The sequence below is a fragment of the Buteo buteo genome, chromosome 4 (assembly GCF_964188355.1).
Source record: "Buteo buteo chromosome 4, bButBut1.hap1.1, whole genome shotgun sequence".
In the NCBI taxonomy this organism is placed as follows: domain Eukaryota; kingdom Metazoa; phylum Chordata; class Aves; order Accipitriformes; family Accipitridae; genus Buteo; species Buteo buteo.
The window spans coordinates 53624988-53652979 of record NC_134174.1 but is presented as its reverse complement, the minus strand read 5'-3'; the positions used below and the strand labels follow the sequence as shown (position 1 = coordinate 53652979).

The 27992-nt window shown below is 61.1% G+C and overlaps 1 protein-coding gene and 1 long non-coding RNA gene across 3 annotated transcripts; one reads left to right on the top strand and one right to left on the bottom strand.

Moving 5' to 3' along the window:
- Nucleotides 1-1198: 1198 nt before the first annotated feature.
- Nucleotides 1199-20864, bottom strand: LOC142030276 (uncharacterized). 2 transcript variants are annotated; one of them, XR_012650145.1, is made up of 3 exons: nucleotides 20752-20864; nucleotides 19808-19863; nucleotides 1199-1712 (listed from the first exon to the last, which is right to left on the bottom strand). It is a non-coding gene; the product is annotated as an uncharacterized LOC142030276 (long non-coding RNA). The 2 variants fall into 2 exon arrangements; XR_012650144.1 differs by lacking the exon at nucleotides 1199-1712 and adding an exon at nucleotides 16071-17171.
- Nucleotides 20865-21020: 156 nt separating this feature from the next.
- On the top strand, nucleotides 21021-23303 carry NKX2-3 (NK2 homeobox 3). Its single transcript, XM_075026182.1, has 2 exons — nucleotides 21021-21584; nucleotides 22226-23303. The coding sequence occupies exons 1-2, from the start codon at nucleotides 21242-21244 to the stop codon at nucleotides 22864-22866; spliced, it is 984 nt and encodes a 327-aa protein (XP_074882283.1). The 5' UTR covers nucleotides 21021-21241; the 3' UTR covers nucleotides 22867-23303.
- The last annotated feature ends 4689 nt before the right edge of the window (nucleotides 23304-27992 follow it).

Genomic DNA, 27992 nt, shown 5'->3' with positions numbered 1-27992 from the left:
CCAGTGGGTGCTGCGCAGGGGCTGTTTTCCCAGCCATCCTGCGAATACAGATGTTTTCTCAGTGCAGGATCCAGACAGAGGAGGGTAAAATGTTTTCATTCCAAGCTCCCGGGGTCAGGTCATGGTTTGTCTAAATGGCTTTTGTTGCTGTAATTATCAGATTAGCTGATCTCTGGCAGTGCGTTTAGGGGCAGCTACATTAACTGGGGATGCTGACACTCCCCCACCACCACCACCCTGCCCAGCTGGGGCAGTGGGTTTGCAATGGAGCGATGGGGATCAGGGGTGCCAGGAGAGCCAAGTGAAAGGTTCATGCTTGGTTATGAGCTGGTACCCAGCTGGACCCTAGCCCAGGAGCAGCTGGCACGTTTGGGGAAGACAGCAGTGAGCCTTCTTCACCTCCTCAGTGCACATGATGATGCTGAGCTGGGCCTGATCCTTTCCTCCCACTCCAACCTGCAATGCACCGCAGCCACAGAGCTCCATCCCAGGCACCTGCCTGCCGCTGTGGCTGACGCTCAGCATGCAAACACAGGACGGAGGCACCTGAGGTGCCTCCCCTCGCTCAGGCCTGGTGCTCCTTGCAAGCAGCGAGCCCGGCAGGTCCTGGGGTCTCTGGGACCCCGCATTGTGGCTGGGATGGGGGACTGCGGGGCCAGTGCCTGGTTACGGGGTGCTGTGAGGGGCGGGCAGCCCCCCAGCAGCCGGGGAGGCGCGGGAACAGGAGCGTGAGATACCAGGCGAGACGGAGAGCGTGACGGGGAGATGAGAGAGCAGGGTGAGGGGCAGATAAAGAGGGATCAGGAGTTTCCGGCCCCCGCCAGCCCCTCGCCTGGTCCGTCTGTCAGCGCCTGCGAGTGCTGATGGCACCGAGCCCTGGTGGCAGCGGGGGCCGCAGGTCCTGCCGAGGGGCACCGTCAGGGGCTGGGAAGGGGCCCCCGCCGCCGCCTTCCTGCTGCACCGGGGCACCGGCAGCAGCTCGGGTCCCAGCACGGCTGGGGACGGGCACTGCCCATCCACAGCTCCATGGTGCCCCCGAGGCTGAGCCCCCGGCCACGCTGCCCTGGAGCACCCACCTCCTGCCCTCCTGCCCCCGCCAGCCCCACTGCACACACAGATAGGGAGTGCCAGGGATTTCACCCACCAGCATCAAAAAAAATCAGTTCCTGCTCTGCTGAGCTGCAGGTGAACACGCGGGTGCTCGGTAGCCGCTCACTCGGGTACTGTGCCCGTGGTGGCTGCCTGACCCCTGACACATCGTCCCACCTCCCCTCTCGCCTGCTGTAGGTGGGAGCAACAGGAGTTTCCCTTGAGCAAGGCAGAAGCTCTAAAGAAATGAAATAATTCCAAATCAGAAAAGACTTTATAATTTCTCCATAAACCAAATTATTTAAAATGTGGTTTCACTGCATTTCAGTTTCTGAAGTCTTATAATGCCGGAGGATAACATCCCACTGAATGAAGACTTCTGGAGCAGAACATCTACATCTTCTCTTTTAAGGAACATTTCATCCTCTTTAAATGCTTCAGAAAATTTCAACAGCAAAATTTGGCCTTTAAACACCATGTTCCTGAAGGAAGTTTTGGCTTCAGCAAAACGTAATTAAAAAAAAAAAATTAAAAAATTAGTGGAAGCTATATTCCTGGTATTCTTCTTAATTGCCACCATGACAGAGCTTGGTTAGCTCCATATCCATCTTCTTTGCTTCCAGCTGAAAGACAGAGAGCAACCCAGAGCAGTGAGGACAAAGCCTGTGCACCCCCAAGAAGGAGCATATCCACCAACCCAATCAGGCTCAAACTCTCCTGCCATTGCTGCTGCCTGGGCACAGCCAGAGGTTCACCATTTCACTATTTAAACCGATTTTGCACATCAGTCCTGATGTCCCTGGAGTGCCAACCTGGCCCATGGACTACTCAGGACCTACCCCATGGCCACGCTCACTTCTACGGCATCCACTCATCCCCCAGGCACCCAGGAGGAGCACAGGCACCCCGGGGAAGTGCTGGCCCTGAAAGGGGCAAGGGATGGGCTGGTCCCGGTGCTCACCACGGGATGAGCCACTGGGGCTGGGAAAGCGCGTTTCAGAGATCTGCTTTCCCCTAATATTTCCTTTTGCATCAGCAGCCACTAGCAGATGTCAGGAGACCAGTCTGTGGACAATGACCTGCCCAGGCGCTGATGCCTGGTACTTGGCACATTAAAGATGGTTTCCCAAGGGTGCAGAGGACCAATGGAGAAAAGACTGGGCTGTCGGTTCCCAAGCATCCCTAGCCCTGGAGCAGGACAGGCACTGCTATGTCAAGGGATGGACTTTTGCACGGCCAAGGAAGCTATTTTTGGGAGGTCTGATGTGGGGAGATAGCTGCCACCCCCAGAGGTAGCGAACCCCCTGTCCAAGCCCCTGGCCCCTCACCAGCGAGGCTCGCTCGGGCCTCGGGACAGAGACACCCGACGTGTCACAGGGAGCTGCTCCGCCGTGGCGTGCCCAAGCTGCCGGGCAGCTGCAGGAGCCCGGCTGCACCCGTGGGGCCAGCAGGACGGAGACATCTGTAGCACAGCCGGTCCCAGCTGGACCCCTCCGGGCAGGGCGTTTGCCCCGGCACGGCTGGGACGAGGCCAGGAAAGAGGACTCCAGCTCCCTTGCAGGGAGCCCGGTGTTGCGGGTAGTTTCTGGACTTTGGTGTAGGAACAGATTTACTGAAAACAATTTATTTAATATCAAAAATAATTTCTTACGGCGTTTTGGCTGGCGTCAGCCGAGTGCTTACTCACCCGGGAATTCAAACAAAGGCAGGGCTGGCGCCCAGCCAGGGGGTCGGGCGCTGGGTGGTCGTGTCCATCCCGGCCTCGGACCCGCCTCTGGGTCACTTGCGGGCTTGTGGCATGATGTCTCCATCTATTTATTAGAAATGTTTGAACAGGAAATGCTAATGGTTTGGGTTTCTGGAGACAGCTGGAGGGGTCCGGCTGGAGCTGCTGGGAAGGGGAGGGTGCGCTGGGATGGGACAGCCCGGCAGGGAAGGGGGAATCGGTGCCACCGGCGCTGCCACTGGGGATCTGTCCTCTCTGTGTTCAGGGCGGAGGACCCAACGGGAGATGAGACTGGGGAGGGCCCCAACAGCTCTGCTGCCTCCTCCTTTGCTGCTGGCTGCAGCCGCTGCTGCAAAACACAAGGCTGCAAGCGTGGGGCTGCTGTCGGCATGCCACCGTGCCCGCTGCCTGCGCCCCACGCCGCCTGCGCCCCACACCGCCGGGGTGCATGGGAATGGCACTGCCGAAGCGGTGCAGGGGGAACGGCGACCACGGGGCCGTGCACGTCCCATACCCAGCCCTCGGGCTCGGGCCTGGCCAGTGCCCGTTAGCGTGGGAGGGATGTGAGAGCGCAGCCTCCCGCTGCAAGGGGGTCGAGAGGTTCCTACGCAGCCTGGCTCTGGACCGGGCTGTTCCTGCATTTGCTGATAACAGCGGAGGTGAAGCCTGACCCAGGAAAGCAGGCAAGATCCGCAGAGATAAACTCCCTGCAGCAAGACAAAAGCACTGACCTCCACACAGCCCGAGCCACTGCGTTCCCACAAGCACAGCAACAATTGCCCCGGAGCAGCAGCAGCAGCAGCAGCAGGGAGACCTGCACCAAACCCCGCCGGCCAGCCACTGGGAAGGGCCTGCGCAGCAGCCGGTGACACTTTCGCCAGGATCACTGCGCAGAAACCACAGCTCCAGGTTTTTAACCAGATCTACTGCAGATATCCATCGCCCAGGCAGTGACAGCAAAGAGAGCCTGCTGTTGTCGCTCGCTCCTCATTCAGCGGTGTGGTGGGCTCGGCGCTGCCTGTGTTGCACAGCCAGAGGGATACTGCACAAGCACCCCCTCGTATTCCCTGCCTTACACTTCTATGCACACACTCGCAGCATAAACAGGCTTTAGGTTTCATCCCTAAATGCAGCCGAGGATCTTACGCACTCAGGCATTTCAGGTTTCAGCACCTGCTTTGAGCAGAGGCTGCTGTGGCACCGCACACCCCCAGCGCACCCAGGGAAATGGAATGGCAGGAGTGGGGTCAGCTCTGTCTCCCCGTGCCTGGCCTGTGCCTGGCTAATGGGCCGGGAGGCTGGAGCCCGCCTGGCACCTCCATGGGTCCCTGTGACAGGTCTGCCCCAAAACAGCAGCAGCTGAAAAAGGCAGAGGCTCTTAATGGGATTTGCAGAAACACCCAGCTCAGTTACACGTGTTACGCCTGTTGTCTCGGGCGTGTTTTTAAAATCTTTATCTCTGCATCATTAAACACTGATCTACATTTGAAAAGAATCCCTTCGGTTCCCTACCTCTGAAATGAGGATAACTATCCTTCACCTCATAGCGGGGTTACGAGGATAAACAGATTAAAGACTGCGAGATATTGTGGCAAAGAAGGTTAAACAAGCCCCTGTGACAGACGGCCCAGAGGCAGGAACCCGCATCAGAGCGATGCACAGCATAAGCCGCCGCCCCACGTCTGCACCATGCTAATGACCCCAAAATCCCAGCACCAGGTTTGCTACCGTCTGCCTTCCCAGGATGTGGTCCCCAGCCAGCCAAAAGCCCCGCGAAGGGCTAGTGCCCCAGCCAGGGATGTGCACCCATGCCCTGAGCCTGGCAGCAGGGTGCGCAGGGGTGCGGGGGGAAGGGGGTGTCCATCAGGAGCTCAAGGCTACGGGAGCACATCAGTGACCCAGATGCAGCAACAAGGGGCTGCAGGGTGCACACGTGGACACGTGGTGTGGGTGGCAGGGCGCAGCTGCCCCCTCTGCACATCCCTCCCCGCATCCTCACAGCGGGACACCTCTCTGCTACTGCCCACAGGCCTGCCCAGCCCTGCCTCACCGGGCGCCCCGGGCAGGCAGGGACAGCAGGGAGATGTGTACTTCTGCAGAAAGAGCTGGTGGGGGAGAGGATGAGCCAGACAATTACTGTCTGGAAAGTCTCACCCGGGTCCCTAGTAAAATAATGGCACAAATATTAAGAAAAGGAGCTCTGTAAACATCTAGAGGATAATGAAACCATGAGCTATAAGCAGGATGGGATCTGTAAATAAAGGACTGTGCCAAAACCAACAAGCCCTCCATAATTGTTTTGGATAGAAGGACAAGATTAGTGCAGGAAGCGGACTCGGCGGATGTCATGAGAGGAGACCTGGAAGCACCAGGTCTGTCCTCCTGCCTGACCATTAGAGAGATCCCGGCACGTTTGGGCAGGTTTGAGGGGGCTGAGCTGCACAAAAAGGTGCCCTTGATGGCACAGCTGGCACCTGGGGACTTACCTGCCCTCCGGAGCCAGACACCTGCACTCCCCCAGCCTGGCACGTGTCACATCGGCACTGGTGCAGTCACTCACGCCTTGGCCGCCTCCGAGTCACCGGCACAGAGCAAAGCTAAACCTGAGCCCCCATCCCAGCTGGGGCACATCCCACCACTGTCCCTCACAGGGCTGGGACCCGCACGGTGCAGGAACAAGCCAGCCACTTGGTCATGGAGGGGCAGAGTGAGAAATAAAACTAAGCGAAGCCAGGAGCAGGAAAATAATGCTGGCACCTTCCACGCCACTCCCCAGGTTTTGGCAATGCCTTGTCTTTTGTGAACATCAAAATGGCATGTTCTGCAAAACTGTAGGGTTCCCCAGCGCTCTCAAGTATCGGATTTTTGGCCAGACGTACAGGAAATGTGCATGCACCTCCTCGCAACCAGCCCTTTGAAATGCTACACTATAAAAGCACACGTAGCGCAGTCATCTGCACTGCACAGGCCAAACCCGTCCAGCTTTGACGTTGCATGGAAGGAAAAGCAGAGGCCTGGCCAAAATGTACCTGGTTTTGTACCCGAGCCTTGGGTCTCCACAGCGTGCAGCTGCGCTGGGCTGGAGAACACACGCTCGCTGGCCAGCAGCTGACTGCTTGCGGCACGCAGGGTAACGCACGCTCACAGCCGCGCACAAACTGAGAATGAAATGCACCATATATGGTGAAGATATTATTAGTCAATAGCTGTCTTCGTAGGATCTTCTGAGGAAATCTTGCTTGAAAATGGGAAACAAAGAGGTTTGTCTGTGAGACTCCAGCAGGGACTCAAACTGCCTGTAGGACCAAAAGTGACGGCTTCAGAGAAACAGGGAGAGCAGTGAGGCTGCGGGTGTCAGACCTGTGGGTATCTGTAAGGTGCTTAACAATATTCCGGTTAAGTATTTGTCCTAATTAATGCTGATTGCCCATCTATTACCTACATCCTGACCAGTCTCCAGAAGTCGTTCTCAACAGGGGGATGTTGCTGAAATTGTGTCAAGAAAGGTCAGCACTGGACTCCAGGTACCCAGCACAGACACAGGCGAGCTGAGAGCACCAACTCGCTGCTGCCAACCTCGGCTGCAGTCTGGCGCATGGCAGAGGGGATGGAGTCACCTGGTCCTGGGTTTTGACTGAGCTGAATGACAAGCTGGATGTCTCAGCGAAGAAAGTGGGCTATCCCTCTGGGTGGCAGGGGCTAAGGCAGGGCTCTGGCACTGAGCGGGGTTGGTTTGGGGTCCCAGGGGCGAGCAGCTGGATGTGAGCTCGATGCTAGGACCACATGGCGAATGCAGTCCTGGGCATCAGAGCAGGGGGCACAGCGAATGGGAGTTACGAGGCAGTGTCTTATGCAGCAGGGGATGGGATGCCAGCCCTGAGATACTGCGACTAGCCTGGTGCCCCCTTTTAGAAAGACGCAGATGAAGGGAGAGCCACAGATGTGATTCCCTCCCCCCGCCTGGTTTTCACCGTCTCCCATAGCATCCTTGCAGGCAGACTGGGGAGGTGTGGGCTGGAAGTGGGAGACACAAGGTCGGTTAAAAACTGAACACTGGCACAGGGACACAGCGAGGCAGTGGGATCTGCATCTTCAGACATTTCCAAAATTCGACGGATCAAGGCCCGACCAGCGGGCTGTACCGCCAGAGCTCCTGAGGCCAAAATTATTCTGTGAAATGAGAGAGGGTGCAGAAAACAGCCACAGAAAAGACACAAGTGCAGGAGAATGCACCCCACAGTGACAAAATCAAGCTCAACCTGTTTTCTTCTTAAAAAAGCTTAAGAAATTTGACTGCTATGCACAAGTACTCTCATAGTAAGAAAATACTATGTGCTAAAGCGTTTTTATTCCAGCCAAAAAATGCAGAACAAGAATCAATGGCTGGAAATTAAAAGCTAGACAAACCTGCATAAGAAACACGACATACATTTTCTGAGCAATGCTGATTAGCCAGTGGATTAACCATCAGTGATTAAGACCAAACCATGAACTCCCTTGCTCCTCCAGACCACATGCTTTTGTGCATTAGTGAAACCCCAAGTTATTCGGATCCAGAAAGAATAACAAGACGAGGCAGTCGGGGAGATCAGCATAGGTGATCTAATGACTAACTCTGATCTTAAACATCGTGAGTAAAAATACATCGTGTCACTGATATGCATAGAAAAATTCCCATCGCACGACCTCAGCGTAAACACTGAACAGTCGACATCTGCAAACCCACAGATGGAGGGAGACGACAGTTGCTCGTCCTGTCTTAGAAAGAGAAAAACACCCAGCCCATGGACGACCCACAGGGGCCTTGCGATGGAAGTGAAACCACGAGCGAGATACGAGCTTACGACACCAGGAATCTGTCGCCAGGCAAATCCATGAGCAAGATGGAGTCTGCCCCAGGATGCTCTTGGATCCCAAGTATAAGCATATGGTCCATCAGGTGGAGAAGAGAAGGTCTCTCTGTGCAGGGCTTGGGGGGACCACACAAGGCATATGACCATTCTGGCAAAAGTAGGACCACAGAGATGTAGACACAGGGAAAAAATTGGACAGAAAGAAAAAAATTCTTACAAGTAAATAACAAAAAAAAGCTGATGGAGATGATGGAAACCTGGACGACATTCACAGCTGAAGCAAAACACACCCGGCAAGGACCAGTCCCGAATAGACTGGCCAGAGGCAAAATGATGTTTTCTCTTTTTAGTATCCGTATTCATAGAATTATAAAAAATAAGCCTGGAAGGCCCTTGAAAGGTCACCTAGCCTGTCTGCCTACTCCTGAATGAGGCAAACCCTTCCTGGTGAAGCTTTTGTCTTAACCTCTTCCTAAAATAAGCCTCTAGTGGTGAAGACAGCTCCCAAGAAAAACGAGTTTTAATCTCCTTTACCACAGTCATTGCAGGGTGAGACGATGGCTTCTTCTTCTACCCACCCTGAAAACAAGGAATAGCCCATTATCTCGTGCTTTGTAGCAGAGCTTTATGCATTTAAAGACTTTTATCTTATTTCCCTGCAGTCTTTTCGTCTTGATACCAAGCTACCCTGGTCCTTCAGCCTTCTCCAGTATGTCATGTTTCCTGAATTTCTGATCTAGTTCTTCCCTGGGCTTTCTCCAAGAACCACAACTTGAAACACTGAGCCACAAGTGGGATTCAGCGCTCAGGCTAACACTTTCTAAGTGCAGCAGGATCACATCAGGTGTCTTATAAACACCTTGTTTATATGTCCCAGCCTGATTTCACTCTTCTCACTCAGGCTGCTGGTGGCTCCTGCTCCCTGCGGGACCCACTGTCACCTCCAGCTACTTTCCCACAGAGCAATCTTGCTCGTTCCCCAGCTAGGGCTTGTGATGTTGATTTTTCCCCAACTCATAGAAAAGCCTTATATTTGTTCTTATTATCAGGTTTATTTCGGATCTCTCCAATTTCTAAGAGAAGCACTCTTGCAGGCCCTATCAGACTGATGCTGCAGGTAAAAATCACTGATGAAAGTACTGACTAGCCCTAGACCCAGACCAGACCCTGTCTGAGGGTTAAACACTGGTAACTGCCCTTTCAATAGTTTTCTAGCCAGCTGTGCTTTCATGTAGCCACACATTCACCTAGACCACATTTCTCTCCATTGCTCACAGGAATTTGACATGGAAATGGGACTAAAGTCCCACAAAAGTCAAGATTTAGTACATCCTTTGTTTTCCTGTGTCAGCCAGCATAGATATCCTAAAGTAGAAGAAAATTCAGTTGGTTCAGCTCTTAGCTGACAGCCAAAGTTGTGTCACTTACCGCTTCATTATTGCTACTCTCATGTTGTGTCCCCTAATGATGTATTTGCCTGTCTTCAATCTCTTTATGCCAATGTCCCATTTTTCTTTCAGTTCTGCACCCCTGGTCTTGAGTAAAGCTCAGGAACTTGGAAAGACACAGAGGTTCATTTGGAAAAAAAAAAAGGGGGCGGGGGGGGAACTGCTCAACAACAACTAAATCCTCGGAACTCCCATGTTTATCCAAATTCAACTGAACCTTCTGGGGACAGCGACTTTTTAGGGTAAAATAAAAACAAGTTCAAGTGACTTTTCCATCCCCACGACAGTATGGTGATTCCAGCCATTCTGAAACAATTTTCCAAGAAGATTTCCTGCAACCTCACAGTGATTAAAGGAAATAACATTGTGAATAAAGGGACATTCTTCAAAGTCAATGAAGGAGCCACAAACTGTACATTCTCACAGAGGGCCGGAAAGCGCCGGCGCGAGGTGGATTTTGCGGCGTGTGGCCCCCCAGAAGGAAGAGGGTGGGATGCTGGGTCCGTCCCTCTTCCCCGGGCAGGGGTTGTGACCGGGCTTCTCCTGGAGCAGGCAGTGAGGGAAGAGGGCCCCCAGACTCCCCATGTTTGGGGGCGAAAGGCTTGGCCCCGCGGGCTCTGACCCCCTGGCTCCGGGTGAGCGTCCGCCTGGTTTGGGGTCGGGGCAAGGGGCTCGGCGTCTCGCTGCAAACAAGATGCAAGAGTCCATCCACCCTCTCAAAACCTGTGGCAACCCCGCAAAGAGCAGCATCCCATCACGGTGGCTTCACGCCGCAGCCTCCTTCCTAGAAAACTCCCCCGCACCTCGCTTTGTCTGAATCAAACCCTCAGCACGTTCACCCGGCTGGGCTCCGAGATTGACACAGAAATGTGAACGGGCCCGAAAAGCTACTTTGGCAGAGGCAAAAGCGCCGCACCGCCGGGCAAGCAGGGTCCTGCCCGCTGCAGCCCCAGCCCGCAGCAGCCCCTCTCGCTGGGGGTACCCCAGGACCGGGACTGGCGAGGGAGTGATGAGCGTGCACCCAAAATGGCTGGGCCAAGGAGACTTTTAAAAACCCTCCTTCTTACCTAAAAGAAAGAGAAGGGAGTAATGAGGAGGTGAGGAGAGCTGGGGAGAAAGGCAAGAGGGGGCTGCCCGGAAGCCCAAACACACATGCTTCAGTTGATGCTGTGTAATAAGGGAATTAGCTAATGAGCTTACTGCCGCACATGGACAAGTCCTTTAGAAGTATCATGGCCACCTGGGGAGGCTTGCAGAGGAGCCGGGCAGCCCTAATCTGCAGAGCTGGAAAGATGAGCCACCCCCTTCCCCCAGGACCAGCATCGTCCTTCCCTCCAGGCAGCACATGTCCAGGGGTGCCACAGGGGTCCAACGCAAATCCAACGAGAACTGGTCACGGAAACGGTAATATACAGTGTTTTGAAAAAACACCAGCCCACGCTCACAGCTGATCTCGGAGGGTTGCAGCTCCGCAGCCCCACAACACCCGTGCAGCAGGGCTGGGGCTGGGGCTGCTCGGGGACCCGCATGGTCCAGCTCCCACTGGGGCTTCCAGAAGTGCGGATCGCCTTCCCCTGCACTGGCAGCTGTGACGGATATGTCAGACAAAACCAAATAACTCCAAAATATGGATTGTTTTTTTGAAAGTTGTTCAAACACAGCTGTGTAAAATCCGAGCCGAATGCAAATGCAAATGTGTGTGTGAACACGCTCATTTGAACCAAAAGCGGGTGAGAGAACCTAATGTTAAACGTCACTTAGAACAATGCAAACACGAAATATACAAATACTCATCAAATACTTCTTTAGAAAGTGACTTTTAGACAGTGATCAGGCTGGGCTGCAAAAAGAATCATTTGCTGATTAATATTGAACTCACTGAGGAATTTGTGCATGTGGCAGCATTTGCATGAATTAGAGCAGGGTAAGTATGAGCAATGCTGAAGACAGAACACTCCTCTGAAGAAAAAAGGGAAAAGCAAAAATCTGAGCCAAAAATGAGGCTCTACTTGAAAGAAGAAAATTACTCCTGCACCAGTGAGGACAGGACCGAAACCAGATATTGGCTGGAAAAGTGGAAATTGAGGATTTTTATTATTATTCTGAGGTAGAACTACTATTTTTAACAATGTGAAAAATAAACTATAATACTTATTCAGTATAAAAATTACAGAAACTTTTCTTGCCCAAAATTAATTAGATTGAAAACTATTCTATGGAAACCATTTTCATTTAACTTTTCTATGGGATATTTTGAAGCAATTTTTAAATTCCAGTTTCCTAAACCAGGAAGCTGTTCAAAATTTGGAAGTGCTGTGTTTTCATGTTTTCCTTGTCGTCTTTTTCTCCCCTGCCCCGAAGCTGCTTGAAGAACGCCTGACATTCGCGCTAGATTTCCTCCTCTCTTTTCTCATCTTTTCTTTTCTACACTGACACTTTTCAAAGCTTTGGCACTCTTGTAAAAGAAAAAAAAAAGAAAACCCCTAAATGCAATATCACTTGCTCAGCTATTGAAGGGTTGTAAGAATAAAAGTAGTGGAAGAAAGAAGAAATAATTTTCAACATTTCAATAATTTTTCAGCTGTAGTAGAAACAATTTCTGCCTACCTAGAAAATGGTGGGACTTAACAGCCGAATGAGCCTGGATTTTTTTCCTTTTTTTGTTTGTGAAGTTCTTTTCGGAAATGCTTTAATTGGGATATTTTTTTTTAGTAGGGAAAAAATCGGGGGCTGTTTTCTGGGGCACCAGTCTCTGATTAGCTGGGATGATTAAGGCCCTGAGAACACAAGGGCAGCGCAGAGCACCGGAGCAGCAGCAGGGGCGAGGGAGCGGTGATGTCCCAGCCCACCTGGGGGGCTCAGCTCCCGCGCTGCCAGGTGGGGAGCGAAAACCCCTGCCTGCAGCACCGGGAGCCACTGCTTCTCCCACGGCCAGACCCTCCGGCACAGGGGGTGACATTAGGGGGACCGTGGCCGCAGGGCTGGGAGGTGACACAAGGTGCAGGGACGACCCCGCAGCTCTCACAGCAGCGGGCGTGTGGGGCTGCAGAGCCCCGGGACCCGTGGCGGCGCAGATGCTGGCGTCGGGCATGAGGACCTCGCACACCTGCGATGCGGCTAAAGGGAAGAAAACTGCCGTGCTGGCGTTTGGGAAGGAGGGTGGGATGTTCCCTCGCCTTTTCAGCTGGTCACCTCCGTCCCGGCTCTGAGCCCTGGCACCATGAGTGCCGTGAGTGATGCCCCGGACCCTCACCCCGTGCTGGGACCGTGGCTATCAGCACCGCTGCTCCCTGGGGCCTGGCGAGGCAGGGGCAGACGGGGGGCTGCGGACTCAGCCCCTCACTCCCTCCACACCGGGGTGCCTCCCCAGCTGCCCACAGCTCCGAGCGTCCGCTGTGGGACAGGGCACGGACCCACGCCGAGCGGGGGGACTGTCGCTCTGCAGCAACGAAACGACAGTCAGCGACGATTATTTATTTTCCAAATAAATCAGCAGGTCCTGCAAGCGAAGAGCTGGAAAGCGGCGAGTTTAGATTAGACCCTCCCCAAACCCCGGCTGGGCCTTGAGCCGCTGTCAGGGCTGCAGAGAAACAGCAGCGAACTCTCACGCAAATGGCCTATAAAAAAGGCCCCTGTCAAAGGCACCTTGACCTGGAGGCTCGCTTTGGTGCTGGGCTCCCCGGCGGCCCTCCCCTCCCAGGGCTGCGCTCTCCTCGCATGATGTATTTCCCCTGCCTTTTTTAGAGCTGCATTATGTTAGCTCCAGGAAACAGCCTCTTCCTTCTTATAAACACAGCCCTGGGTTACTGACCAGCGGCCCTGCCACTCCACAGCCACTCTCTGTCCATCCATCACACCTCGCTGTCACCCTGGCAACATATCTCTTGGACCGGTCCGGCTCCAGAGATGGGAGAGGTGGAGGGGGGGGGAGCACAGGGGGGGTCACATACACAGAGCACAATTCCAGCCTGCTGACTAATTCCCTGGAAACCCTGGGGCTGCACAATGAGAAAGCCTTTCCGAGGGTTTCTCGAGCGTTACTGGAAGGTCAGGCGAAGGTCAGCGCAAGGACACGGCTCCTACTTTCCCCGCTGTCAGCAAGGGCGGGTGCGCGGGGCGGACGTGGGCGAGCCGCGGGGGTACCGCGGGCGCGCGGCGGGAGGGATGTTTGGAGAAGGGCGCCTGGGCCCGGGTGGCCCCATGACGCGGCACGGTGCCCGCTCGCCACTGCCGGGCGTGGGGGACATGCCCGGGACGGGGACGGCGGGGTGTCCCGCCAGCCAGACAGGCGTCGGCGCTTCCAGCAAGACGGGGCACGGCCGGCGGCGTGGCCTCTTGCCTCCCCGGCAAAGGGGGGGACGAGGAAGGGAAGAGCTGCCTTGGCCGCCTTCTCTATGGCCCCAGCGCCCCTGGGACTGTTGGCCTGACACGGCATCGCTGCATGGGTCATTCCCAGTGCAGGACGGGTCCTTGGGGGAAAGCACCAGGATGGATCCTGAGGAGAGCATCCCAGCCATGCTGGGATGCCCACCACCTCCGGTGCGCTGGGACATCAGCAGCGCAGGGACAAGACAGGAACCCTATCAAGAGACCCGGGCTGCCCTCTCGCTTCTGGCACAGGGAGGCATTTTGGATGAGCCTTGGGCCCACCCAGCCTTTTGCACGCATGGCCGAAGCACAGCAACCACGGCAGGAGGGGTCCGGCCGTGCCCTGCTCCCGAAACACTGCCCTTGCCCATCCCCACCTGCTTGTCCTTCACGTTAAGCCATTGTCTCCAAGAGGAAATGCCATTTAAAGGCAGGTATTTCAAAAGAAATGGGAGATCTCTGCTGTCCGAACAACACAGCACTTCACTTCTGCCCATTCCTGGTGTAAAGCCGGGAGTCAGGTTTACATGGGGATAAAAAAAGGCAAAGCTTTTAAGGACCGATCTCCACAGACCCAAACCAAAGCCCCATGAGGGCAAATCCTTTCTAATCCATGCTCTTCCTTAGAGGTGTAAGTGGAGTGGAAGGGTAAAGGGGGGGGATTTAAATCTGGAAAACTGAGTTCCCCATCCCTTTGGTCTGGCAGAGAGCCCACCGATAGGCTAAAAACAAGTCTGCAGAGAAGCCTGTGTGGGATAATCCAGCTCAGGCCCCTGAGGGGACGAGAACAATTAGGAATCCTCTCTCAAGTCTCCACTCCAAGATAGAAAAACAGTTTATAATTTGGTCCAGAGTTGTTGTTAGAAAGTTCTGAATCATCAGGATACACTAACAATTTCTGTGCAGTAATTACGAGGAGAATTCATTAGGCGGACTCAGAAATAAACTATTAACAGAAGCTTACAAATCTCCCACCCGCCCGACTGCGTGCGGGACCCAGGGGCTGCTCTATTTATACAGTGGCCATCGGTGAGGAGCTGTCGTAGGAGGGAGCAACACAAGCAGCCATGGCAAAATATGAAAAGTATTTTAAAGGAAAACGAAAGAACGGCTGTTTATTAGAAGTGTGCAGACCAAGCACACGCTCCACCGTTAACCTTTCCAGGCGTGGTAGCCAGCCAGGGAGCTGTTTGCCTTCACTGCCCCTGAACATGCCACAGTCCCCACCCGCGGCAACCATTCCGCTTCCAGACAAAAAACCGCCACAGTGTCGGAAGCGGGCCTGCAGTGGCCTCTGGAAGCAGCGTGCAAAATGCCTTTCGGCTGAACCTGCCCGTCTCTTGTCCCATATTTACCCAGTGGAGACAGAAAGGATGAGGTTCTCCAGCCCCCGTCTTCCTCCCTCGCCCCCAGCTGCAGGTTGTTGCAAGGCAGGGGGATATTTGTGCACAACGCTGCTGAGCTGGCCAGCGGCAAGTTACAGCTGAGAAGATGAAGCCCTGCAAGAGCCCCTGGCTGTGGGTGCCCCTCGGAGCCTGCGGCAGCCCCTATAGATGAATGCCAGCAGACCTGAGCGAGTGCCACCACAGAGAGACAGCTGCCCGTGCACCGCCCCATGCGTGCGCTCAGCCAAGGTTGCAGCATAGTTTCTGCCAGAGCTGGTTTCTGCATCTTTTCTCAGTCCAGTTACCCCGAAACCACCCTGGCAAGCCCACAGCTGTGTGCCATTTTTGGCACAGATTTGCCAGCTCTGGGGGTAGCCGTGCCCAGGATGGCCTCACCCACATGGGAACAAGCCCCGCTTGCAGCCAGAGGCATCTTGATTAAGCAGGGAGAGAAGTGGGGACTGGCTGCTGGGCAGATGCCCTAAACAAGAGAAACTTATCAGCTCTGTTTCCAAGACGAGACACGTGTCACCACCTCATACAGATCCAGCCCAGCCGCTCACTCCTCACCAGCACGCCTGTACAGAAGCACGAGGGCTTCCCTCTCCCTGAAGGATGCCGTAGAAATAGCCACCGAATAACTTGCGAAATTTCTTCTAGAAAAGGCTTTGCTTGGACTAAGAAAAGCGCTGCACCCAGAATGCTTCGGGGCAAGGCGCTGGATGGGAACAGGAGCCAGCGTGCAGCTGCGCTTCCAGCCCCGTGTATTTGTCAGCGGGCTGGCCCCAGCGGCAGCGCAGGGAGGTCCCCAGCCCAGATGAACACCAAGTGCCGCGGACAGCAAGGAACCGTTCCACCAGCACACATGCAGCAAAGCCCGACACGGCTAATCCCTCCTGTTTATTATGTAATAAAACGCTTTCCAGACCTGTTAAAATTTAATTGGTTTAATCTTAATTGTTCCATTTTCTACGGCACATGCAAACACAGAGCCTGACCCTGCCACTCTCATGTGAACCATCCCGCGGGCTGCAGTGGGAGCAGGATGAAACCCGCTGACCTCAGCAGGATTATGTGCATGAATCAGAGCTGCAGGCCTGGGCTCAGAGCTGAAATCCAGTGCCGGGCTGGCCGCCAGTGCAAGGCCCAGGGTCCACTTAGGCTCCACTTAAGCCCTATGGGATGCAAGTGGTACGCAGGCCTGTGGATGCGAGCGGTGAGTGAGTGTCGTGCTGGGCCTCTGCTGAAGGATGAATTTCAGCCCGGCTTCTTAACCTCATGGATGCAAACATGCAGCGACGGCTTCCGAGGCACAGAGCAAAGGTGCTCCCAGAAAGGCTGTGGGTTTTGCTCTAGCAAGGAGGTGGTGTATGCGTGTCTGTGTCATCCAGCAGAAGCCTCGACACGGGACCTTCTCATCGCACAAGCAGTAAACTGTGATTTATGACAGCTTCTCCTCCAGAGGAAGAGGTGTTTTGCTACCCTCTGCACGTCCACAGTTGCAGGGCTGTGGCTTTGTAAAGCCTGGATATCCTTTGTGCACCAGAGACGCCAAATAAAAGCAGGTGTGAGAGGGTCCTTGGCACTGACATTTCCTATCCTGCATTGCCTCAGATGTGGGATGACCTTTACCTGCTCCTACAAGTTGGCTCTCACGGAGCTCAACACATCAGCCTCGGTTTCAGAGGTCCATCGGGCAGTGAAATCAAGGGCAGCCTTCCCTTTGGTGTCCAAACCTACCGAGCTCCCTTTGCTGCAACGACCAGCACCCATGCATGCACTGCTCCTACCCCCCAAAGTGCTGAGCACTGAACGTTGCACACAGTTACTGGTACCCCCCAAATCAAGCTCCCACTGTGGAAATGTACGCGTTTCTCAGGACACTAAAGAGTCTGGGTCTCTGACCCCCAGAAAACACATTTCTCATCGAAGCTTTGTTTTAGGACACATTTCCAAATCATACATCCCTGTACTGTGAAGAACTGTGAAGCAAAAGTAAATCAGCCAATGCCAGTGGAGCAAGAAAATGCTGAAGAAAAGCAAATATTTGCAGTGACATATTTCTCAAGAAAATGGGCATTATGTGGGTGGTTCTTGGCAAAGCCAAGCCAGGGGATTCCCAGTACCCTGAGAGGTGGAGGCAGTTGTCAACTGGAAGACCCGCATGGGCAGGACGGTGCCAGCGCAGCCCAGGCAGGGCTGGGAAAGGGCAGTGGGAGATGAAGACAGCACGTTGCTGGGCGAGCGCACAGTATCCCTTGCCTGGACCTGGCTCCGCCGCCTGCAGAAGCCCTCTGTTCTCCTGGGGAATAAAGATAACATTTCGTTTCAAAAAGCTGTGAAACAGAGTCACTCCTGGGAAGCGGCAGGGCTGGGATAAAAGCCGCCCTTCACCCCGGGAGGTGCAGCGAGCCAGTGTCCGTGCCCAGGCGGGCGCACGGAGGGAGCGCGCCCGGGCTGGAAGCTGCTGGCGGGTCCGCTCCGTGCCCGCTCCCCCCCCGGAGGCCCCCCGGGCGCGCCCGCCGCGCACCGTGGGGGACTGCGCCGCGGCCGAGGCTCGGTGCGGGGAGAGCACGGCCCGGGAGCGCGCGGAGCGCCGTGCCGCGCCACGCCGTTCCGGACCGGGCTTCGCTGTCGGCGGGTAGGTGTCGACGGCGTGCGAGGCCGGGCCGGGCGCGTCCCCACCGGCGGCCCCGTCGGGGGTCGCTGCCCCGGGACCCGCCGCCTCTCCGCGGCGCGTCGCCGGCCCCGCCGTGCGGGGGCGTCCCCGGCGCGCTGCGGTTCTCACATAAATCAGAGCCGAGCCCCTGGGAAAGGGCCATCCTTCACCGGGCGCTGCTGACAGAGAACGAGAAACAGACGGGCCCTGAGATAAACCACGGCGCGCAGCGTTTACACAAGGGCAGGCTCTGTGTAAATAGAGCCGGGCGCGGGGGGCAGCTCCCGGCGGCGCGGGTCCGCACCGGCCCCGGCCCGCGGGCCTCCGGGCTGCCCGGGGCGGCGGGGCAGGTGGGTGCCGCCCGCCGAGGGCCTCCCGCAGCCGCGCTGGGGCCGCGCCGCCGTCCCCCGTTGGCTCCCCGAGCACCGGGGCTGGAGACGGGGCCGGATTAACGTGTTTGTTTGTTTACGGCCATTAGCGCGGGGCCGGCTCCAGCACTCGGCACCCGCGAGACTAATGGAGCAATTAGCAGCCCTGGGGCTGATAGCATCGCCCCGAGCGAGGCCCCCGGCCGCGGCTGTCTGCTACCGGGCTGCCTGCGCCCGGGGCCCCGGGGAAGGGGGGGGGCTGCCCGCCAGCCGCCGTGTGCGCGGCCGCTGCAGGGCTGCTCCCCCCTCCCCGGGCCCGAGGGGGGCTCTTGGCTCCGCTGCAGCATCCGCACGGCGAGCTCCATCCATTACAATAATCCCCTGTCTAAACAGAGCGCAGGAGCGGCCGGGACAACAAGGCCCCGCTGTAAACAGAGCTCAGGGGACGCCGCTAATGATATAAATAAAATAACCATTAATAGCCCGGTGACCCCGGCCCAGCCGGCTTGGGAAAGCCCCGGAGCCGCGTCCCGGGGCTGACACCCGCCGGCAGGTACCGGGGCTGCGCCCTCCCCTGGCTCCCGCACCCCCGCGCCGCTCGCCCCGGCCCGGTCGCGCTCCCCGAGGGGCTCGGCCGGGCCCGAGCATCTCCCCGCTCCCTCGGCTTCCCCAGCTGGGAGATCGCCGCTCGCGTTCCGCCGAAGCGGGCCTGATCCGGCCCCACCGAAGCGGGGATGCGGGCAGGGCGGGAAGGCGCGGGCTCGGTTACCGCACCGGGAGCACCGGCGGGGGACGAGGCGGCCGCAGGAAAGGCCGGGATAACACAGGGGTGCTCCCACGCGTGTCGGGGCCCGGCCGCGGCTTACCCCCTCCGCGGGCCGTGGGTTCCCCGAGCGCTCTCTGTGCGCGGCGGCACGATTGAGCGGGTCCCGGCGGGAGAACCCGCTCCCACCGCCGGGGAAGACGTCCCGAAGCGCCGGTTCCGCCCGGCCCGGGCTCCCCGTGCCCGCGGGCCGCGCCTGGCGCTCGGCCCGTCCGGGATCCCGCTGCGGGCGGGAGCGCGATGGCGCCAGGCGAGCCAGACCCCGCCGGGCCCGGGGCCGGGCCCTCGGCACGGCGGCGGCTGCTGCTCCCGCAGACGGCCGGGCAGGCGGACACCGGGCTGCGGCCCGGCAGCCCTCATCGCCGCCGCCACCGAGGGCACCGGCCGCTGCCGCTGCCCTCCCCGCCACGGAGGCCGACCGCCGCTGGGCTCCCGGGGAGCGCGGCGCCGTGCAGGGTCCCGGCCGCCCGCCCCGCTGCCGCCGGGCCTCCGCGCCTGCAGCTCCCCGGGAGCGGGGCCCTGCGGCGGGCGGGAGCGGGCCGGGACGGCGGCGGATGCGTAACACCGAGAAGGCGCTAATTGTTGCTAACTGTTATCGGGGCCGTGGCAGCGAGGCAGCGCCGGGCTTCTCCGCGCACCGGCGGCACAGAGCGGAGCCGGGCCCCGACCAGGCCTGGTTACGGCGAGCGCCTTTCCCCGTCCACCGTCCCGACCGGGCGGCCTCAGGACGGGAGGATGGCGGCCGGCACCGGGAGCGGGCGGGAAGCGGCGAGGAGAGACCGACCCGCCGCGATTTACGGCGAGGGCTTTGCAGCGGCGCGGTGGGAACGATCCGGCGCGCCGGGGGAACGGGAACCGGCCCCGCCGCGGGACCGGGAACGCCCGAGCTGTGGCGAAGTGCGCGGCGCCCGGGCTCCCGTCCCGGGCCGCGCCGCCGCTACATGGCTTTCTCGGGGCCGTGCGGAGCGGCGGGAGCTTGGGAAACGAGGGCACCGACGGAGCCGGTAAACGGCGGAGCCGCCGGGCGGTAACGACCCGAGAGAAGCGCCCGGGAAGGGCCCGCGAAGCCCCGGCCCCGGGACACTCACCTGCCCGGCGTGCGCGCCCGGCTCCCCGTGGCCTCGCCTCGGCGCCGATCCGAGCCCTGCGGGCGGCAGGATTTTAATCACAACGAAATCTCTCTGCCGGGACCCTCCGCCCCGCCTTCGGTGCGCCCACTCCCCGCGCCGCGGCGGCGCTGAGCCCTCGGAGGGGCCCGGGGGCCGCGGGGCGCGGCCGCGGGGTCGCGGCAACCCCCGCCGCGCCGCACCGGGGTGCTGGGCCGGTGCTCGGCGCAGCCCCGGGGCCGGGGACCTCGCGGTACGGATGGGGCTCGACAGGCTCGCTCGGTGGGTTACCCGCCGGGACGGCGGCGTGGTGGCTCCGCGGGGCCGCTCGCCGCCCGTTACCGGCGGGAGAAACGAAACGAAACGAAAGAAAACGAAAGGAAACGAAAGGAAACGCGGAAGGGCGCGGGGTAGCCCTCCCTGCCCCAGCCCCGCGCCACCGCGGCCCCGGCCTGCCCGCCCGGCCCGGCCCGGCCCGGCCGGGCCTGGCTGTCGCGGGGCTGCGGGGACCGATCCAGCGGCGGCGGCGGAGCACGCTTTCCCCCGGGTGGGCGCGCCGCGCACCGGCTGCGGCGAGCCGGGGCGGGCGGCACGTTGGCCCGTCGCGGGGGGGGATCTGCGGGGGCATCTGCGGGTTCACGGGGGGATTCGGAGCGGGTCGGCTACGTGTACGGCGCGCGGCTACCGTTCGCCCGGGACGGCGGGGACGCCGTCGGCTGCGGGAGGAGTGCGGGGCGGCGGAGGCGAAGCTCCCCTCCGCGCCGCGTCCCGGGCGGCGGGAGGCACTTGCGGGGCCGGGCGGCCGTGCTGGCGGGGCGGGGAGACCGGGCCGGCGGGGCCGCACGTGTTCGCCCCTCCCGGGGCCGGGCCGAGCCGTGTGCGGGCAGGGGCCGGCGAGGCGCGCCGGGGCGGGGGTCCCTACCTACCTACGCATGCTTAGCACTGGGAGGCGCGGCGGCCGCGGCTCTCTGCGGGGACCCCGACCCCGGCGCACCGTCCCCGCGCCCGCCGGGTGGGTGCCGGGCCGCCGGGGCGGTCTGCGGGGAAGCGGCCTCCCCGAGCGCAGCCTTAATACATTGCTATTTCTGGCCGGGCGGCCGGAGCCGGGCAGGGGGCCGGCTCTGCCTCCCCCTCTCTCCAATGGCGAGGCCGCCCCCGGCCCCCGGCCCCTCCTCGCCGTGACGTGCCGGCCCGGGGCAGAGGAGGCTCCCGAGCCCTTGGCTGTCCCTGCAGAAGCTGTAACAAAACGCAGACCCCCAGCGCCGGGCTAATGGAGGCAACTTAGACAGGAGCAGGCGCGGCCCCTCGTCTCTCGGCGCTGCCTGCTCCCCCCGCACCGGGCGCGGCGCTCCCCGCCGAGCCGCCGCCCGAGCGCCGCCGGGCCCGCGGGACTGCCTGGCCGCTTGCGCTGCCCCGATGATGTTACCGAGCCCCGTCACCTCCACCCCTTTCTCCGTCAAAGACATCCTCAACCTGGAGCAGCAGCAGGACCCGCGCTATGGGGCCCAGCTCCCGCACCACCTGGAGCACCACTTCCACCCCGCCGCCTGCCTGCTGGCGGCCGCCGACGGCGCCCGCTTCTCCGACGGCGAGGAGGAGGAGGAGGAGGAGAAGCTGTCCTACCTGAGCCCCATGGCAGCGCCCGGCGGCCAGGCGGACGCGCGGATCTCCGCCGACAGCTACGTGCACGCCGTGCTGCGCGGCTCCTGCGAGGCCCCCGGCCCGGGAGAGGAGCTGGACCCCGCGGCCCGCGACCCAAGTGAGTATCGGTCCCGCCGCGCTGCCCCGCACTGCACCGCCCCGCCGGGACGGGCCCGCGCTCGCTCCCCGCGGTGCGTTCCCAGCCCGCCGGGCATCGCCCCGCGAAGCTCCGGTGGCCGCCGCCGCGTCCCTTGGGCATGTCGAGCCGGGACTGGCACGTCGTGGGGCTGCCACCGCCCGCCCCCCCCCCCCCACGAGAAGAGCCTCCGCAGGGCCCCGATCCGGAGCTGCCGGATCAGGCCCGCGCTCCGCAGTTTCGGTAGCGGAGAGGGAGGAACGGGGCGGGTTAGGCCCAACCTGCGCCCGCTGCGGCGGGGCCCTCGGGGAGCGAGGCGGCTGAGCAGGTGCCCGGCGCGGCCCGGGGCTCGGTCCCGCGGTGCCGCAGCGGTCCCGCCGCAGCCGGCCCGGAGGCGCGGCAACGCGCCCGGTCCCGCCGCCCGGACCGGCCCCTCGCAAACACAGGCGGCGCCGGAGGCGGCCGGTCCCGGCGCTGCCTCCCCGCCCGCACCGCCGTTCCCCGACGGGCGCGTAGCCGGCCGGGGCGCGGCGCGGGGCTCTCGCCTGCCGGTGGGGCCCGTCGGGAGCAGCGAGCGCCCGGCGACAGCGAGGCGCAGCCGTGACCTGTGCTCCCCCGTGCAGAGAGCTGCGTCCTGAAGAAGCCGCTGGATGCGGCGGAGAAGGCGGAGGAGGCAGAGAGGCCGAAGCCGCGGAGCCGGAGGAAGCCGCGCGTCCTCTTCTCCCAGGCGCAGGTCTTCGAGCTGGAGCGGCGGTTCAAGCAGCAGCGTTACCTGTCGGCGCCCGAGCGGGAGCACCTGGCCAGCAGCCTCAAGCTCACCTCCACGCAGGTGAAGATCTGGTTCCAGAACCGGCGCTACAAGTGCAAGCGGCAGCGGCAGGACAAGTCGCTGGAGCTGGGCGGCCCCGCGGCCCCGCCGCCGCCGCGCAGGGTGGCCGTGCCCGTGCTGGTCCGCGACGGCAAGCCGTGCCTCGGCGGGTCGCAGGGCTACAGCTCGGCGTACAACGGGCCCTACTCCTACAACGGCTTCCCCGCCTACGGCTACGGCAACGCCGCCTCCTACAACCCCGGCTACGGCTGCACCTACCCGGCGGGCACCGGCGGTGCCTCCATGCAAGCCGCCTGCAGCCCGGCGGCGGCCGCCGGCCCCTTCGTGAACGTGGGCGGCCTGGGGGGCTTCGGCGGCGGCGGCCAGCCGCTGCACCAGGCGGCGGCGGGGCCCTCCTGCAGCCAGGGCGCACTGCAGGGCATCCGGGCCTGGTAGCCCGCACGCACTGAGGGCCGGGGGCGGACCGGCAGGACGGCCCGGCGGCTCCGGGGCCCCGTTATCATCCGCACCGCAGCCCGGCTGCGCGCCGCGCAACGCGCGCCCAGGAGCTGCGGCGGCGGCGGCGGCAGGACGGCGCGGCGGGACCCCGGCGCTCCCGCGGGCCGCGGTGCGGGGCCGGCGGCGGACGGAGGGGCGCGGAGCGGCGCAGAACGGCGCGGCAGGGCAGGACGGGGCCGCCCGAGCTCGCAGCCAAGCGCCACCGCCCCGCGGAGCCGCCGCGACGGCCGGGCCGGGCCGGGCTGGAGCCGATCGCGCCGCGCCAGGGGGAGCAGCTTTGCTTGTAAAAAGCCGACGGCGGGGCCCGGGGGTGCCGCGGCCCCTCTATCTACTCTGTATCGGTTACTGCCAGCGCCAGCTCGCCGAGTCAGTCAATAAACCAGGTGCAATATCCGCCGCCCGCTCCTCCTTCGCCCAGCGGCCGGGGCCCGGGGCCCGGGGCCGGTGCCCGTGCCCGCGCCCGGCGGCGGGGCGGTCGCAGCGGCCTGCCCGCGGGGCAGGGCGGCCCGGCCGGCTTGTGAGCGTGCCAAGGGCGCTGAATGGGGCCGCGCAGCTCAGAGCCGGGCCCATTGTGGCCGCCGGGCCGGCGCTGAAAGGAGCCGCCGAGGAAGGTAGCGGGAATAGGCGCTTATTGGATTCGGGAACAAAAGGTGTGGCAGGGAGGCGAGGGACAAAGGGGCCCCGGCGCCGAGATTGACGGGCCGCTTTGCCCCCCACTGAGGCCCAGGCCCGGCGCTTTATGCGCGGGGGCTGAAGAAACGTGCTGGGTTTTGTTCCCCTTTCTGGGAGCGCAGGGGGAGAGGAGGGGGGTCCGCGGGCCGCTGATTAGGGCCGGCCGGGCCGGGCAGCCTGAATGCCGGGGCATTATTGCTACATGTTCAGCCATTTCGCTCGGCTGCAGGGGGAGGGGGCGGCCGAGGCCCCCGAGACCCGCGGGACCGGCCGCGGGGTCGCCCCCGGCCCGCCCCGTCCCGTCCCGGGCCGCCCCGTCCCGCCGCCGCCGCCGCGGAGCTCCCCGGGGTGGCGCCGGCCCCGCCGCCGCGGCCGTGCCTCTGCCGTGCGGGTCCCGCCGAGCAGTGCCGCCGGAGCCGCGCCCGGGGAGGGCCGGGCACCCGCGGAGCCCCATCTGGCTCGCCCGGGGCGGCAGCGGAGACCGGAGGCACTGGGAACTCTCCCGCGCCGTCCCGCAGGTCTCCCCGGCCGCGACGCTGGAGCTCCCAAAGATGTTTGCAGCGGAGCCGTCTCGGAGCCGCCGGGACGGACGCAGCCCGGGGGCTCGGTATGCCTCCCCCCTCGCCCAGCGATGCCCACCGTGTCCTCCCCCTGCCCTCCCCATGCGTGTCGTTCGACGGGCCCTCCGCCACGAGCAGAGGACCAGGTTTTGTAGCCTGCCGTTGCAGAAGCAGCAGGTAATGACCGTTCACGCCGCTAAACCCGGTTTTACGCTGCATGTTTGCACCGCGCGAGCTGAACGCACGCCCTTGGGGTTTGCTGTTGCAAAGGAACCGGAGAAATTCTTTCCACTGCAGCACCGCGGGGACAGAGTGGGCAACCAGCAGGCCCCGGCTCCCAGCCCTGGCTCAGCATGGCACCCCGCTGTCCCGTGAGCCACCCCAAGGCCAGCAGGCTTTGCGGGGCCAGCGCTGGGAGAGGATGCGGCACACCCAGCCGATTGTTTGCTGGATGGCAGCAAGGTGTCGCGGGAGAGGAAGCCCAGGCCCTGCTCTTGGCTTTCGGAGATGAGTGGTTAGGGCCCTGTGGTCTCGTGGGTAGAAACAGGATAGCCAAGAACAAAGATAGGTAATGCTCTCTCTTTGCAGCAGCAGTCAGGCTGGGGAGATTTGTCTCTGCCATAGGAAAGAGTTGCATTTTCCTCCATGTTCTGCCAGGTTGTTGTCTGCAAGAATAGGGGACCCGTGTGAGTTCATGCCTCAGCGTGCAAGCCAGAGGAATCATAACCACAATACAAGCTCCTCCGAAATCAGGGTGTGCGAGAGGAGCTCCCAGCTTAGCACATCCCCTCCAAGTACGTGGCAGCTGGTTAGAAATCCACTGCATCCCCAGCAGCACCCAGGGGCTCCTGATGAGACCGGAACCCTGGTGTGGAACATGCTGCCCACGTCTGTAGCCAGAGCCTCTGGAGCATGGACAGCTAAGTAAAGCAAAGGGGCACACAGGGACCCCACAGCCGTGTTGCAAGAGGCGATGCCAGGCAGCACCAGCATTATCGAGCACCACCAGTGCCCAGCATTGCCGTAGGTGTGAGGTCAGTATTGAACTCGCTCCACTAACGGCTGGTGAAACCCGCCTGTGTTCCCTGGCCCTGCTCTCCCCATGCAGAGCTGGAGCAGCGCCCAGCCAGGGAATGCCGAGAGGCCCGGCTGCAGGCCGATGTGGCATGGCAGTGGAAGTTTCTGGATGTCTACCACAGCGAGCCCCATTCCTGGGACAGATCCCAGCTGTCCCACCAGCTCAGACTGAGGGGAGGGCAGAGGGTTAGTGGGAGGGATCCCTTTGCAAACTCTGCCCAAAGCCCCTGAGCTGATGGGGAAGATGGAGCAGCACAAAGAGACGGCGATGCCGGAGGGCCCGGAGCAGGGCGGCGGAAGTGAAGCACTCCAAAGAGGAGGAACAGCCGGCGATGACCGGTGGGAGGGAGATGGTGGGAGACTGCAGATTGGATGGGCTGCCCGGGGAGGAGAGACACAATGGAGGGAAGTCGCTGCATGGCCGCGCTGGAGGCAGCGCCTGCCCATGATGCACCCCGTCCCCTGTGCCCAAGGGTGAAGCGGGGTGCTGCCAGTGGGGTGGGAGGCGCAGGGTGCTGGTGGAAATCCCTTCGGCATAGTCCCGCTGCAGTGGCGGCACGGCCAGAGGGACGTTGGGGAGGGAGGGGTGAGGAGGGCCATGGTCAAGGGGCGGAGGGCACATGTTGTTTCTTCCTGGTTGAGCGGGGGATTTACTGCTGTTTGGGAGTCAGGGCAGGAAGGTGCCGATTGATTTTGGACAGGGACGAGATTCTCTAAGACAATGCACTGACTTAAAGCAAGGGAGGGACTGTTGGAGCAGCCAGGCTTTAACTACCAGGCCTCAGGCCCGCTCTGTGCATGGGCTGCATTCAAGTTTCCTGGCCAAGGAGGAGCCCATGAGCGGAACTTCCTTCTGTCCAGTGGTTGCTAGGGAGGCTCTATCCAAATCCCAGTGCTAGTTGGTTTTCTGTGGTCTTTCTGTCATGCTCAGGATCACACGGGAGCAGCACTGTTCCCCCTGCAGCACCACAGATGTGCTCTGCTTTCCTCTCCTTCCCGACAACTTTTTCCATTCCTCCGCCCACTGCTGCGGTCATCCTTCCCCCCTCATGCCCTTCATCCTTCTCTCTTCACCACCCACTTGCTGCCATCAGCAAGGAGCTCGCCTGGGTGCAGAGCGAGACACCTGCTCCCAGCGAGGCCAGCCAGGCTGCCCATGGACCTGGGCAGACCTTGCTGAGTTCTGCTCCCATCTACTTCAACTCAGGCACAGCCACCTCCCGCTGCCTCGGGGCCGGGAGCCCGGGGACCCAGCTGTGTGCTGGGGTGGTGCCCAGCTCTTGCCCCTTTGCGTTGGGTCTGGGTTGGAGTGGCAGCTCCTGCTCTGCAGCAATTCCCACCACAGCCACCCCATGCTGCCTGCTGGGAGCTGCCGAGGCTGCCCGGCCACTGGGGCTCTGCGGAGCCGTTGGAGCTCGGAGATGCTGGAAGCTCCTCCTGGCAGTGGCAATGTGGGGTTGTCACACAAGCACTCTCCAATGCCAAGAAAGCTGTGGCTGGCCATGAATCAGGTAATTAAATTAAAATACCGGTACTTGTGCTGTGGAGCCTCCAGCAAGGGTTTCTCCCACTACTTGCCGGCCAACATGAGGGCCGGGGACCTGCCTCCCTTCCTTGGATGAGTCACTGATGGCCACAGACCCTCCCCAGTCCTGCAGCCTGTCCCGTGCATGACGAGATGAGATGACTACACCTGACTAAGCGGGGGGGGGGGGGGGACTCGCATACTTCAGCTGTTCCTTTTCTCCTCCCTGCAACGGTGAGACCCGGCACAGCGCTGCTATGAGGGATGCACATGACCCCCTTCACAGAGAAGGGGTCGTCCCCTCCGGAGCAGAGCCCTGCCGAAGTCCAGAGCTTCCCCTGGGCCCTGCCAGAGCTCTTCCCGGCTGCACCGAGCCACCTTACCCTGCCTGGGCAATAAAATCCGCAGCCCCTTTCCCGGGAACGACCCTTCGCCGTGCCCGGGGCTGCTGCGGGCGGGTGGTGCCGGGGCCAGGGGGTTCCCGGCCGCCGGCGGGGTGCTGCCTGGGAACCCCAGGTCCCCCGGGCTGCCAGGAGGGACACCGCTCCCGGGGCCTGTCCCCAAGCGAGATACGCCACCGCCATCTATCGGCCAGCACCCGGGGACCGGGAGCGACAGGTACCGGGACCCCTCTGTCCCCGCCACCCCACACGGCGGGGGCTCTGCGTCTGGTGGCGGCTCGGTTTGGGGGTGCCCGAGTGCCCCTGCGAGGCTTGGAGGGCTGCAGAGCAGCCGGGCGGGGTTGCCTCCCCCGCCGGCATCGCGTCCCCGGCGCTGAGGACGGCAGTGGGAGACGCTGGGCCGGTCGCGTTGGCTGTGGGCAGGCTGCTGTCTCCCCACGGCGGAGCTCCGCGGGAGCTGGGGTCCCCCGGCACACGCAGCAGCTTTGCTGCAGCGGGCAGCATCGCTGGGGCTTGTGTAGGCAGTGAAAGGAAAGCACCCACACGTGTCCCCACTGCGGTGGGAGAGCTGGCGCTCCCCTCCCGGCCTCTAGCCACTGTGCGGGTCCCCTTCTAGTGAGGAAGGTTTTGCACTCTGTGTTTTTTTGAACTGCGCACAGGCACCCAGCTTGTCTTTGTGAGAGACCCCACAGGTTTTTAGCTCTGATTATCTTCTCCATCCCAAAGTGGTGCAATTCACCCAATGATGGAAGCTGCCCAACCCCCCAAATCTTCTGGTACTGCCCGCAGCCTGTAGCTACTGTGTTCACCCGCTGCAAGTTATTTCCC